General features: G+C 44.1%; 1 protein-coding gene across 1 annotated transcript in view; it reads right to left on the bottom strand.

Annotated features, from left to right (window-relative positions):
- Positions 1 to 15,494, bottom strand: part of CHRDL1 (chordin like 1) — a 64,424-nt gene that overhangs the window by 29,212 nt on the left and 19,718 nt on the right. The window contains exons 5-6 of the mRNA XM_061598832.1: positions 5,348 to 5,493; positions 3,544 to 3,637 (exon numbers count right to left, since the gene is read on the bottom strand). Coding sequence (XP_061454816.1) covers positions 3,544 to 3,637; positions 5,348 to 5,493 — 240 coding nt within the window. The remainder of the gene's footprint in view (positions 1 to 3,543; positions 3,638 to 5,347; positions 5,494 to 15,494) is intronic.

Here is a 15,494-nt window from a genome sequence, read left to right as displayed (position 1 = left end):
AGTACTTGAAACTGAATACACTGCAGAAACAATTTTCAAACCACTTTTGAACTCGGTCTTCGGAATGAATTCAGAATTTATCTGACCTTAGGTGATATTGGATAGCTGCCTAGAATTGCACCTTGCCCTTCCAGTGTCACTTAGGGCATGGTTTTCTGCTACTAGCTGGGCATAAAGGAGGGCTGGAGGAGGTAAGAAAGGGCCAGTTTCATGACCAGCATTCTCGAGTAATGCATCTATGGCTGGACTGTACTATTTCAGTTGAAGCAGGGTGTTAAAATTAGAACACTTTCCCAAATTGAAAACAAAATATCTTCTCTCCACATTCAAAACTAGCATGCCAGGGGAAAGGACGGGTTAGGGCCCTTCCCCTAATTTTGCATGCAGAAGAAAGGATTATTTAAAAATAAAGAAACAAGAAACAAAAAACAGAGTGATGTGCAAACATTTGATTCTGCACCTTCAGGCTATAGTGGCAAAATCGAGCAACTGCACTAAATGCTCTTGTATCTTGCAGGTATCCAATCAGAAGGGGAAGCAGTGGAGGCTGTACCACTAGGGCGAATGGGGCACTGCCCCAACCTCAGCCTTCCCTCAATTGTCTTCCACCTGCCTGCGCCTCCCTTCTTACAACCAATCCTGGGGGTAGAACTGCCTGTGGCAGTTTCCTCCTCCTTAGTCTCAGTCCTGCACTTGTAGAACTCAGCAGAGGGGAGGAGAATGGTGAGTCAAAAGTAGAACTCCTTGGCTCAGCCTGTCACTGGCTCCAGCTCCATCTATTGCTGGTCCCCTGACATCTGCCCTACCAGTCCTGAGGGTATCATCCACCACGGGAGCCGGGGCAGGGGGAGCTGAGGAAAGCAGCAGGCCTGGGGGAAATCACAGACTGACGGATTTGGGCACATGAACGAAAAAGTGGAGAATGTCACGGGAGATCAGAAGGTTCAAATCTAAGAATTTGGTGGGGAGAGAGCAAGGAAGGAAGGCCCTGACTAGCCACAGAGCCAGGCTGGTGAGATTATTCTGTCAGGTCCTTCAGGCTTGGATGCAGGCTAGGTGGGTGGAGAGCCATCTTAATATTTTGCCCAAATGCTTAAAACCAGCCCTGATATGATTGCACTATGTAATGGAATATTGCAAAATGAATGTCCTACTTTTCTCTAACATGTTCCTTCCATCTTAAAAATGTAAATGTATTGCCTTCAAGTCGATTCTGACTTATGGCGACCCTATGAATAGGGTTTTCATGAGGCTGAAAGGCAGTGACTGGCCCAAGGTCACCCAGTGAGCTTCATGGCTATGTGGGGATTCAAACCCTGGTCTCCCAGGTCGCAGTCCAACACCTTAACCACTACACCCCATCTTAGGTGACTTGAATGCTTTACCTGGCGTGGGGCATAGATGATGTGCACAGAGTTGGATTTTGTAATTCCGAGGAAAGGCCATAGCTCAGTGGTAGAGCACCTGCTTTGCAGGCATGAGGTCTTAGGTTCAGTCCCCAGTTGAGTTGTTGTTGTTGTTGTTATTATTGTTGTTGTTATTATCTGTTAGCTGCCTCTTACCCAACTGTCTCTAGGTGACTTACAAATGGAATAAATACGCAGCTGTCTCTAGGATTTTGAATGTCTCCTCCCTGAAACCCTGGAGAGTTGTTGCCACTCAGGGTAGGTTGGGGTAGCCAACGTGGTGCTCTCCAGAGGTTGTTAGACTATAGCTCCCATCCTCCCCAGCCAGCCTATCCAATGATCAAGGATGATGAGACTTGGAGTCCAGAAACATCTGGAGGGCAACATGTTTGCTATCCCCTCATGTAAACAGTATTGAGCTAAATTGACTGACTGAACTTCTCCTACATCCTTAGTTGCAGCCCAATAGGAGAGCAACTCTTTTGCATGCAGAAGGTCCCAGCCTCAGTCCCCAGCATCTCCAGGTAGGGCTGGAAAACCCTGGAAGTTGCTGCCAGTTAGTGCCTACAATCCTGAGCTCATGGACCAATGGTCTGACTCTCTGTTAGGGATGGATGAGAAATTTGATTCAGTTCACATCTAAAGCCAAATTTATCAAATCTGCATTTTCTAAAACAACAGGAGAACTGAAACAAAGCCATTCTTTGAAATTGACACATTTAAATTTTGCGATGCAGTTCACCAACCAAACAATGTTTACAATGTTGGGAGAAAATGTAAATAAAAATGAATATATGGACTGGATGAGGGCTAATAAACTGAGGCTCAATCCAGACAAGACTGAGTTGCTGCTAGTGGGTGGTTCTTCTGACCAGATGGTGGATGTCCGACCTGTCCTGGATGGGGTTGAACTCCCCCTGAAAGAGCAGGATCATAGCTTGGGGGTTCTCCTAGAACCATCTCTGTCACTTGAGGCTCAGGTAGCCTCGGTGGCACGGAGTGCCTTCTACCAACTTTGGTTGGTGGCCCAGCTACATCCCTATCTGGACAGGGATAACCTGGCTTCAGTTGTCCATGCTCTGGTAACCTCCAAATTAGATTACTGCAATGCACTCTACGTGGGGCCACCTTTGAAGACGGTTCAGAAACTGCAGCTTGTGCAAAATGCAGATTGGTAACAGGGACCAGACGGTCTGAACATATAAAACCATTTCTGGCCCGCTTGCATTGGCTGCCTGTATGTTTCTGAGCTCAATTCAAGGTGCTGGTTTTGACTTATAAAGCCTTACACGGCTTGGGACCACAATACCTGATGGAACGCCTCTCCTGATACGAACCTACCCGTACACTACATTCAAGATCAAAGGCCCTCCTCCGGGTGCCTACTCCAAGGGAGTGTGGCAACAAGGGAGACGGCCTTCTCAGTGGTGGCACCCAAATTATGGAATGATGTTTCTGACGAGGTGAGCCTGGCACCAACACTGTTATCTTTTTGGCGCCAGGTCAGGACTTTCCTCTTCTCCCAGGCATTTTAGCATATGTTTTAAATTGTTTTTATATTGTTTTAAATTTTAAAATTGTGTTTTAAATTGTTTTAAAAATATATGTTTTAAATTGTATATTTGTTTTAATGTTTTTGATTGCTGTAAACCGCTCAGGGAGCTTCGGCTATGGGGGAGTATACAAGTGCAATAAATAAATAAATAAATATATGAGTGAAAAAGACATACAAAAATGCATTATATTAGGATAGATTGCTTGCAAAAATGTGGACATTAGTCAAAGCTGCATACAAAAAATTCTTAGGACAATTTCTCATGAATTCCATGAGGATTTTTTTTTTAATTGCAAATTGCTGTAGAAATGCGGAGAACTTAATTTAAGATTAGAAACTCAAGAGACCTGAAACTGAGATAATCCCATTCCTAACTATGTTCCTGAGTTTCCTTCTACCTTACAGGAAGTTGCCTGCAAGGGTGCTCCTGCTCTAGAATTTCACTGCTGAATTCAGTGTCTGAGCCTGAAAGAAAACAATGACATTCAAGCTGCCGGGACACTGTGCTGAATTGCTGAGCTCTCTCAATACATTGACCAGTTGCGCTTTGCATGCAAGAAACTGTACACGTAGATATTTTACCTCTGCAAACTGGGCAGCACGATTCAGGCACGGAGACCGGAGAGGAGCAAGTTAATTTGGGACACGTCTTCAAGCCACAGTACACATTTCCTTCCTGCCATTAAAACCCACACACACACAATGACAAAAGTGAGACCACTGAGCGCATTATATAGGTGCCTTGATTCAAATGGCAGATGGTTGCCATAACAACAAACCAAACCAAAGCACATTCTTTACCTTTTATGGAGCACTCTTTAATTGCAATGAAGCTTAAAATGATGAGCTGCTGTCTGCGTATATCAAAGTTCTGGAATCCTCATAACTCTCTTGTGTCATTGGCCTCTCAAATAACCAGAGGCAGAGGAGGAAGTGGATCTCAGTAGGGAATCCTACCCAATCCTTACAGCCTAAGTGACAGGTTGAAATTGCCCCAAATGTCCCACTCTCTGGTGGCTTTCAAATGGTATTTGGAGAACTCTGAGGTTCCCTGGAAGGCTGTCAATTCATTAAAGCAGGGCTAGGGAACCTGTGGCCCTCCAGGTGTTGTTGGATGATCGACTCCCATCAGTCCCAGCCAGGATGGCCAATGATCAGGAATGATGGGAACTGTATTCCAGCAATATCTGGAGGGCCACAGGTCCCCCATCCCTGCCTTCAAGAGTTCAGGAATGGCAGATAAGCCTTTCTGAAACATGCTACATTTGGGAGAATTTATCTTTTTTTAAAAAGTCCTAGTCAGAGTAGGACCCATGGAAATTAATGAATGTAAGTTAGCCATGTTTGTTAACTTCAGTGGGTCTACTCTGAGTTGGACTAGCATTGAATACCACCACTGAGTGGAGAAAAAAATCTCCTTTTTGTCAAAACCAGAGCTGGAAAGATTTATTAAGGCTATTTCTTGTTATCCTCCCCCCCCTCCCAGTTTGTCATTTATTGACCTTCATAAACTGCCCATATGTTATGTCCTTAGTAAGTGCAGCAAACAGTTGCTCAATAGTCCTCAACATCACAGTCTTGATATAAGACCAGGATTTTGATTGGGATGGTTATAGAATTGAAGTTAAGATTGACACCTGCTGGTGGAGTGATTAAGATGCTTGAAGCTGGCATTCTTGCCATTTGGAAACAGCCACTGGAAAGTGTCTCCTGTTTAGGGATGGTTGAATCTGTTAGTTTTGGTTTCTCATTTTTTCCAGTCTAAAGTTCAGTCCTGCACATTTCCATACCAGTTTACAATTTTTTTTGTATTCATCAGCATTTTAGCATGCACGTCTCCTGATGTCCTTATTCCTGCATGCAATTTTTGCCTAATACACACGTGTTTGCCGAGCCATTTCCCTGAATGTAATGCATTTCTCTACGTTATTTTCACGAATAATGTTTAAGGACACCACGCCAGCATATGCATTTTTGCACATGTTCCACAGCTGGACAACTGTACGGCAAACATTCAGAGAAGTGCAAATTTTGAATGATGGCTGTGTTTCGGTTCTCATAATTGTTTTGGAAAGTGCAAATTAGATAAGTTTGCCTTTTAATGTGAGCTGAATCAAATTCCTCCTCCATCCCTACTCCTAGCAGATGGAAATCGGTCCTTTTTGAATGTACTGCAGGCTTGCCTTGCCAGTGCACATTAGTTTAGTGTGGGGATGGGCAGCCTGGATGGAGGACAGAGAGGGGTGCGTGAGCCTACTGTGCAAAAGTAGAATCCACATTCATTGCTCCACCCACATTGTCTCTGGCCCTGCTTACATCCCCCTTGGAAAGTGGCCCAAAAGGGAATGCTGCTCTCAGGCTGGCTTAGCTCAATCATGCGACTTACAGAGCAGCTGCACTGGGCGCATTGGTTGGCTTGTCTGTTCTGGAAGAGTCCCTCTGCCACAAACATCTCACCGTGGTGGTAGGTCGTGCCATTGTACTCACAGGATTTCCCAGCAATCTTGCCGCCAGTGGAAAAAAGTGAATCATCTGGAAACGGGCAAAAGGAAGAAGTAATCAACCAAACAAAACTGTATCCAGGGTCCCCACTCTGGTAGATGGAAGGGCTCCCCATCCCAACTAACTAACTAACTTAGTTAGTTAGTTAATTGTTTAGTTAGTCAGTCTCCTGCCCTTCCTCCTGGAAGAAGCCGAGGGTGGCAAACAAAGAACTAAGGACGAAAGACATCTCAAAGCATCTCAAAAACAAAACATCTTAAAAACATTTTAAAAATAAAGGCATATTTTAAAAATTCTTTAAAGACATCTTAAGAAGCCATTCCAAAACAGACGCAGACTGTGATAAGTTACAGCGAACCCATCCCCTGATGGCAGGCTTCCTTGCCTCTCAGATCTGTTGTCTCACTTTTCAAAAGGACATAAGGAAATCCCTGCTGGATCAGGCCAAATGCCTATCTAGTCCGGCATTCTGTTCGCAGAGTGGCCAACTCCAGGGGACACACTAGGGTGCCCTTGGGCAATCAGGAAGGACAACACTGGCTGTGTTGCCTCCCCCAACTGGGGTCTCCCCAAGTAGGAATGGGCGAACCTGATAATTTCAGTTTATCTGTTTCCTCATTTTTCCACTCTTAAATTCACATCAGTTTGCATTTTATTAAAAATGAAAATTCATCAGCATTTTAGTGTGAACTTTGCACAATATGCACATTTTATATGCAGTTTTGCCTATTATACACATATTTGCAAAGCAATTTCCCCTAATATATAGGATGTTTGTATATTATTTTTACTATATATGCATCTATGGGCACACTTAACTACAGTATATACATTTTTGCACATATGACTTGGCTGCAGAACTGCACAGCAAAATTTGGAGAAGGGCAGATTTCAAACGATGGTTGTGTTTCAGTCCATGTATTGTTTCGGAAAGTGTGAATTAGGTAAATTCGCCTTTAAATGTTCATGCCACGGAATTGTCAAGGGGCCAAGAATGGCACAGCCCCCGAGATCAAACAGTGCCCGATATACAGACTTCTGAGTTCAGCTCAGTCTGACACAGAGCACTGCATCCACAGGTTCACTAGGGGCAGTTCTTTATTACAGAGTATAAAAACTTGATGAACATTCACCATAGATGGCAGTGACGTGTGGCTTTATCATGTTGCTGTGCATCCTGTATCTCTCTCCGTGTCAGTCTCTATATGGCTCAGGGCTGCCGTATCTCAAGGGCTGCTTCTCCCCATAGGAGCTGGGCCAGACCCTGCAGCCCCCAGCTGAGACCCTTTTCTATGTGCCCTGCCTGAGGAAGGTACACAAGAATAGGCCTATGCAGAGGTAGCCTCCCATCTGTGGAGTGCTCTCTTCCCACTTCCTGGTCCCACTTCGGCAATCTTTAAGTGCCAGACCTTTCTCTTCACTCAGGCTTTGGGTTAATGTTGCCTCCTACATTGGTACATTGGGGTGGGAAGGACCTGGTCCTAATTAAAATATCACTGGAGGACCATTTTATGGATTTTATGTTGTCGTTTTTTAATTTGTTATGATTTTAGTTGTTTTATATACTGTATTTTATTTGTTTTGTCAAGTCGCTTTAGACTTTTTTTGTATAAAGTGACGGATAAATGACAATGACAATAATAGTAGTGTACCATACATCCCCTGTTAGCCCAGTGCTAGCACTCAGAAAGTGGGGGTGTAGGGTGGCCATTTGCCCCTGCTTCATAAAGGATAGTCCTATTTTGGAAAGCTGTCAGTCTCTGTTTCAGGGATGGGGAACCCATTACCCTCCAGCAGCTGTTGGACTCCAGCTTCCATCAGCCCTAGCCAACATGGCTAAAGGCCAGGGGCTAATGGGAGCTGGAGTTGAGCAACACCTCAAGTGATCCCCTGTCCTGTGTACCTGTGAAAATGAAAAGATGGATGTGTGAGGTATCTCCATCAGGTAGTTACTCAAGCATCACCACAAAAGAGGACAAAGATGTGCAAAATAAATAAATAAATGCATATGCTGATTTTTTATATGCATAGATGCACATTTAGAAATAATGACAATGATTCAAATAGAAATACAATGCATCTCACTGTAGTGGGAAAGACTATGGTCAGGTGATCTGCTGTGTGCCTGCTCCTTCTGCCGTCCAAGAGCAAACTACTGATGGGCCCTCTTTTTCCTGATGGCTCATGATCTTTAAGCTAGACATGGATCTGACAGCCCTTCAAATAAAGCAGCAAAGGGGAACCTGTGGCCCTCGAGTTGTGGCTCAACTCCAATTCCCATCATCCCTGACCTTTGGCCCTGCTGGCTGAAGTTGATGGGAGTTGTAGCCCTACAGCATCTGTAACGCTTCCTTTGACTTAAACGATCTTAGCTAACAGGACTAGCAGAACACCCCCAGACCCTTGTTCAAGGGTAGCCAATGCAGTGCCTTCCAGGGCCACATTCACACTGTACATTTATTCCACTATTATTCCATTTTAAACAGCCATGGTTTCCCCCAAAGAATTCTGGGAAGTGTAGTTTGTGAAGGATACTGACAGTTGTTAGGAAAGCCACAGTCCCCTTACAGGCTGGCAATTCCCAGAGTTCTCTGGGAAAAAGAACTGATGTTAAACTACTTGGGGAATTGTAGCTGTGTGAGGAGAATAGGGGTCTCCTAGCAACTCTCAGCACCCTTCACAAACTACACTTCCCAGGATTCTTTGGGGGAAACCATGACTGTTTAAAGTGGAATAATAGTGGAATAAATGTACACTGTGAATGTGGCCCAGATGTTGATGTACTACAACTCCCTTCATCTCTGGCCATTGGCCATGCCCACTGGAGCTGGTAAGAACTGCAGTCCAATGACAATCTAGAGGACTACCCCTGGAACACCTGTGAGCCGCAATAAGCTATACAAGGCTGGACAGACCAATGGTCTGACAATTCCACCTGTCCATTGTGTCTCTGAGGAAATAACACCATAGAATTCTGCTTTAGATAAGCAGCCACTGACTCCTCAATGTGAGTCAAATTTCTATGTAATGTGCTACTAGGGCTTAGGAAGGAGCAGTCTTGTGTACACACTGGGAATATTATACGTTTGCTTTCATGCACAGCCATTTGAAATAAAAAAAGCTTAATGTGGCACTAAGAACAAAGTGTTTGTTTGTCAGAACCCAAATAATTTTGGCATGCAAGGAATTCACTGGGTTTGGAAGCTCAGTGCAAAAGAAATGGTCTTCTTTGACCTCCAGAATTCCCGGGTGGCCGCAACCCTTTCACATCTGTGCCATAAAATCATGTAAAAAGAAACTCTCCAGAATTATTGTGCTACTGAGGAATGTAGGAACTTTTTTTTTTCATTTGTTAAACTGGGCACTCAACCAAAGGAGCAAGAGGTTTCAGATTATAGGCATATGAGCTAAATGGTGACATTTTGAGGGCTCTGTAAACCATTTATTTTGGCAAGCTGGCACCTCAAAGCCTTTCAAACTGTCTTCTGGAGTAACAGGAAACGTAAATGCCAGGACCTTTGTGTTGTGCCATATGCACAAAATCCAAGCAAGGTGCAGTCTTGTAGGAATGTATGGTTCCCTACAGTCTGGAATGCACCTTTTATGACTTCTGTGTCCCTGGTGCATTTCCATGGTTATACATCTCAGTTCCCTCCCTATATTAAAATATTCAGCATTTTAAGATCCAGTCCTGAAGCTGGAGATAACTTTCTCCTACAGAAAGTGGAGGAAGCAACCAGAGGATCAGCTATCCTGGACTTGATTCTAACCAATAGAGATGATTGGTGGATGAAGTGGCAGTTACGGGAACTCTGGGGGAAAGTGACCACACCATACTTGAATTCTTGGTTTTAACAGAAGCAAAAGCTGAGAGTAGCCATACACGCACCCTGGACTTCAGGAAAGCTGATTTTAATAAACTCAGAACAATTGTAAGTACGGTTCCATGGCAAGCAACCCTAATGAGAAAAGGAGTCCAAGGTAGGTGGGAGTTTCTAAAAAAGGAAATTCTAAAAGTGCAATGGCAAGCAATTCCAACAACGAAAAAAGGGGGGAAACAACAGAAGAAGCCAATGTGGCTTCACAAAAAGCTTAGAGAGGACCTGAAAACAAAAAGGACACATACAGGAAGTGGAAAGAAGGCCAGGCCACAAAGGAAGAGTACAGGCAGGTAGCATGGAATTGCAGGGATGGTATCAGGAAGGCTAAAGCTGAGAATGAGCCGAGGTTAGCAAGGGATGCTAAAAGCAAAAAAAAAAAAAAGCTTTCTTCAGGTACATCCATAGTAAAAGACAGAGAAAAGAAATGGTGGCACAGCTACTCAGTGAGGATGGCAAAATGATACCAGATGACAAAGAAAAGGCAGAAGTCCTCAATTCCTACTTTGGCTCAGTCTTCTCCCAAAAAAGGATCTGTGACCCTTCTGGGAAACATGAAGTAGAAGGGGCAGGATTGGAGCTTGAGATTGATAGACAAATGGTCAAGGAATACCTAATCACTTTCAACGAGTTCAAATCGGCAGGGCCCGATCAACTGCATCCTAGAGTATTGAAGGAACTGGCTGAAGAACTCTCAGAACCGCTGTCTATTATCTTTGCAAAATCATGGAGGACCAGTGAAGTGCCGGATGACTGGAGGAGAGCTAAGGTTGTCCCTATCTTCAAAAAAGGGCAAAAAGGAGGAACTGGGGAACTACAGACCAGTCAGCCTAACATCAATCCCTGGAAAAACTATGGAGCAGATTATAAAGCAGTCAATCTGTGAGCACCCTGAAAACAATGCTGTGATTACTAGGAGCCAACATGGATTTATGAAGAACAAATCCTGCCAAACCTGTCTTATCTCATTTTTTGACTGGGTAACCACCCTTGTAGACTGTGGGAATACTGTGGACATAATATACCTCGACTTCAGCAAAGCTTTTGACAAAGTGCCCCATGATATTCTGATTAGCAAGCTAGCTAAATGTGGGCTGGATGGAACAAGTATCAGGTGGATCCACAGTTGGCTCCAGAATCGTACTCAAAGATTACTTATCAATGGTTCCTTCTCAAACTGGGCAGAAGTAATGTCTTGGGTACCACAGGGCTCGGTCCTGGGCCCAGTGGTCTTCAACATTTTTATTAACGACTTGGATGAGAAGGTACAGAGCATGCTTATCAAATTTGCAGATGATACAAAATTGCGGGGCATAGCTAATACCATAGAAGACAGAAACAAAATTCAAAGGGCCCTTGATAGGCTGGAGCATTGGGCTGAAAACAAGAGAATGAAATTCAACAGGGATAAGTGCAAAGTTCTATACTTAGGAAAAAGAAACCAAATGCACAGTTATAAGATGGGGGATACTTGGCTCAGCAATATGACATGTGAGAAGGATCTTGGAATTGTCGTTGATCACAAGCTGAATATGAGCCCACAGTGTGATGTGGCTGCAAAAAAGGCAAATGTTATATTAGGCTGCATTAACAGAAGTATAGTTTCCAAATCGCATGAAGTATTAGTTCCCCTCTATTCAGCACTGGTTAGGCCTCATCTTGAATACTGGTCTCTGCACTTCAAGGAGGATGCAGACAAACTGGAACAGGTTCAGAGGAGGGCAACAAGGATGATCAGGGGACTGGAAACAAAGCCCTATGAGGAGAGACTGAAAGAACTGGGCATGTTTAGCCTGGAGAAGAGAAGACTGAGGGGAGATAGGATAGCAGTCTTCAAGTACATGAAAGGTTGTCACATAGAGGAGGGCCGGGATCTCTTCTTGATCGTCCCAGAGTGCAGGACACGGAATAATGGGCTCAAGTTGCAGGAAGCCAGATTTCGACTGGACATCAGGAAAAACTTCCTAACTGTTAGAGCCATACGACAATGGAACCATCTGGACAGCCATCTGTCGAGAATGCTTTGATTTGGGTTCCTGCATTGAGCAGGGGGTTGGACTTGATGGCCTTATAGGCCCCTTCCAACTCTACTATTCTATGATTCTATGATACTCAGTATAGGTACAAGTGGCCTGGAAAGCTACAATATTAAATACAAAGCCAGATGACTGTGTGTGGATGGATCTAAGAGCACCACTAAACTATACAACCCCATCCAGAACTGGTGAATTCCCTAACCCACAGAGTTCTATCTTACCAGGATTCAGTCTCAGTTTGTTGGCCCTAATCCAGTCCGCTGCTGCATCCAAGCACTGGTTTAAAAGAGTCACAGCCTCATCCAATCAGATGTAACTGAGAAAGAGAGCAGGGTGTCATCAGCATACTGATGACACCATACCCCAAATCTCCTCATGACAGCTCCCAGTGACTTCATATGCATTCTAGCTGTGACCGGTCACTTCACCTTGAGTCTTATGCACTCTAGCCATCACCCATCCTGTCACTGCACAACACATCATTGATGCCATCATAGTGGTGGATTTATACTGGACCATCCATGCATCATTCTACTTTATCTGTTGTTATGCGATGCTTCTGACATCAGGAGGGGAAGTAGGACAAATAAAATAAAAACATTTGTGGTATAAAAAGTTACAAGATTTAAGCAGGAAGCTAAGGGACATGCACTGATTAGAAACAAAGCAGTATGAAATTGTTGCAGGTGCGAGCAGTTTGAAAGCGGGATTATGTATAACCACCCTATTATCATCATGAGCACAAATAATCATGAATGCACATTCAAAAAGACATTTGGACGTGCCCTTAATATTTTATGTGGGGATGGGGTCTCGATGACCCCAGGCAGTGATTTTTCTCTCTGCTTCACCCTTTTCTTTCTCCCATTTTCCAGCTCAAAGTTGCCCTCTCCAAATATGCTTTTCTACCTAAAGGAGAAAACATGCAGGGGCCTAATTTCATTAGGTTATCATTTTGTGCCCTTCTTCCAGGGGGCTAAGGGGCAGTGAGCCGACATTCCTCTCCTTGCCAATAATTTATTCTCAGGACAACCCTATGAGATAGGTTAGAGCAGGGATGGGAAATCAGACACCATTGGACTCCACATCCCATAGGAACATAGGAATCTGCCTTCTACTGGGTCAGATCATTGGTCCATCCAGCTTGGTATTGCCAACACTGACTGGCAGTGGCTCTCCAGGGTTTCAGGCAGGAGATGCTGGGGATTGAACCTGGGACCTTCTGCATGCAAGGCAGATGCTTTACCACTGAGCTGTGGCCCCATCAGCTGCAGCCTTCACTGTCAATCTTCAGAGGTGATGGGCATTGTAATCCAGCAACATCTCGAGGACTACAAATTCTCATCCCTGTGTCATAACTGAAAGATGAGCACTCAGAAAGGCCGCAGAGTGCAGAGCACTAGTGAGATAATTTGCAGAATGAAACAAAATATATTCAAAACACCCTTCACTTTCCGCAAAATTAAGGAAAATATGGCAAAACCTCTACATTGCACCCTTGAGAATTTCACCGAGATTTTCTCTCCCCTTTTTGAGTGCAATTTTTGAGTGCAATTTTTGCATTAATTGATGATAAAAAATGTGGGAGAAATTTTCAGCACAGCCCTAGCTAAGAGGTATATCTGATTATGACTAGCAGGAGTAATTTAACCCAGGGGAGTGAAAAAGTATGTAAGACCCTGGATCTCAGATTTTTATTCTGCAATCTGCTGCTTGTTTTAAACTGCTGTGTTTTGTTTTGTTTTTAGATTGGGGGAGGTGTTTTTTTCTTTCTGGTTGCGTTTTTATCTTGGTTTGTATTGTTATTGATTTTGTGCAAGCATCTTGTATACTTTTGCCGAAAAGGGGGGATGCATTCATAAGATCATAAGAAGGGCCTGCTGGATCAAACCAATGGCCCATCTAGTCTAGCATCTGGTTCTCACAGTGGCCAACCAGATGCTTCTGGGAAGCCCCAAAGTAGGATGTGAGTGCAACAGCCTGCTCTACCCACCTGAGTTACCAACCACTGGTAATTCAAGGCATACAGCCTCTGACAGTGGAGGTAGAACATAGCTACGGTGGCTAGTAGCCATCAATAGCTTTATCCACCATGAATGTTGTTAATCCTCTTTTAAAGCCATCCAAGTTGGTGGCTGTCACTACTTCTTATGGGAGTGAATGCCATAGTTTGACTATGAGCTATGTGAAGGAGTACTTTCTTTTTTCTGTCTTGAATCTTCCAACATTCAGCTTCATTAGATGTCCATGAGTTCTAGTGTAATGAGAGAGAGAGAAAAAAACTTTTCTTTGTCCATTTCCTCCAGACCAGGCATAATTTTATCCTCTTCTATCATATCTCCCGCTTACTAACATTATTCAATGGCAATGCTTAGAATCGCCCAGTGTCATTTGCTGACATTTATTTATTTGTATTTATAAGAATATGTATTAACCTACAACTCATAAAAATATCAAGGCAGCGTATAGAATATAATCATTCAAAGATCATAAAATTATAAGATCATAACTTTATATGATTATAAAATGCAGAGCAAATGACCAACATCGAACAAATTTAACACCAAGTGAACACATAAGCACACTGCTAGACTGATCTTAATCGCCAGACTTTATAATGGAACAGCTTGCTTTGCTTTTAATAATAATAGCCACACAATCCATCACTGAAATGTGGAAAACTGGCTATATTTAGATATGCTTGGTGAAGAGTGTCAATGAATTCCGGAGGGGGGGAAAGGGGATACTGTAAACTGAATGCCAATGTGGTGCGGTCTCTAGAGCAGGCTTCGCCAACCTGGTGCCCTCCAGATGTTTAGGACCATGACTCCCATCATCCCTTACTATTGGCTGTGCAGTGATATGGGAGTCATAGTCCAGAACATCTGGATGGTCCTGGGTTGGTAAAGTTGGTATCGAGTGTTGGACTAAAAGCAGGGAGACCTGGGTTTGAGTCTCAACTCAGCACAGAAGTGTATTGGGGAACTTTATGTCAGACACACACTATTCATCAGCCTAGCCTACCTCAGAGCACTGTCGTAAGAATAAAATGCTGTATGGAATACTGCATGCGGGGATCAGTCTCAAGTAAGGTTGGGATCCACATGCTGGTCCCAGTCCACTAGCATTCCATCAAACTGGAATGCAGCTCCAGCCTGTCTTTGTTTCGTTCCCACTTACGTCGGCTTCATCCGGTTCAAATCGATACAGTAAATGAAGCCAAAGTAGGAAGTGGGAGCAAGGTGGGAGGACATGTGAAAGATTTATACTCATAAAGGGTAATAGGGAAGCCTAGAGGGTCTCTCTGGATTTTCCTTTTAATCTCTATGATTAAATCCTTTAAATGCTGCACTCTCAACCCTTCACCATTAAAAGCAGGAGGGGAGGTGGGAGAGGAGGTGCCCCCCTCTTATCTGGAAGGAAAGAGGAAGAGGAGGTGTCTGCACTCAGTAAAGGGGAAGGGAGGCATGCCCAGCAGCGTGGAGGGTGGCAGCTGCAGACAGAGCATCCGGTGCTGCAGAAAAGTCACTGCATTTGCAGCAAGCATGCTTACTCCACACACAGAGCGAGCATGAGAACTATCTAAAAATCCATCTAAAAATCCATCTAAAACTCAGAGGGAGGCCATGGGAAACCCCCTCTGAATACCGCTTACCATGAAAACCCAATTCATAGGGTAGCCATAAGTCGGGATCGACTTGGAGGCAGGCCATTTCCATTTTCAAAAGTCCAAAGTGGGCTCGCTCATCCCTAGTCTCAAGCCAGACAAGGAGAAAGCCATTCTGCAAGGGAACCAAATGCACGCAGGACAGGTTGGAGAACATTGCTCTTTTTGGTGACACAAGAGTGCATTGTATACACAGTTCAGCATAAGCAAAAGGGAAATGCTGAGTCACTCATGTGGGCCACACTGAATCAAGCCTTGTTCCAGTCTGGCGGGGTCGGGGGAGCGAGTACAAACTGGAGATGATCCCACACATGTGCAGTGCAGACTTCTGGGCAACCTTGCTTAAATTCAGTGGAGCCTGGTGGCTCTGATGTCAGTGGAGCAGTGACTCTGCTCCAGGTTTTAAGGAGCTGTCCAAGGTGCTTTAGTTTGGACTGAAACTCAACAATC

This window comes from Rhineura floridana, chromosome 16 (assembly GCF_030035675.1).
Source record: "Rhineura floridana isolate rRhiFlo1 chromosome 16, rRhiFlo1.hap2, whole genome shotgun sequence".
In the NCBI taxonomy this organism is placed as follows: Eukaryota; Metazoa; Chordata; class Lepidosauria; order Squamata; family Rhineuridae; genus Rhineura; species Rhineura floridana.
This window is presented reverse-complemented; position numbering and strand designations above follow the sequence as displayed.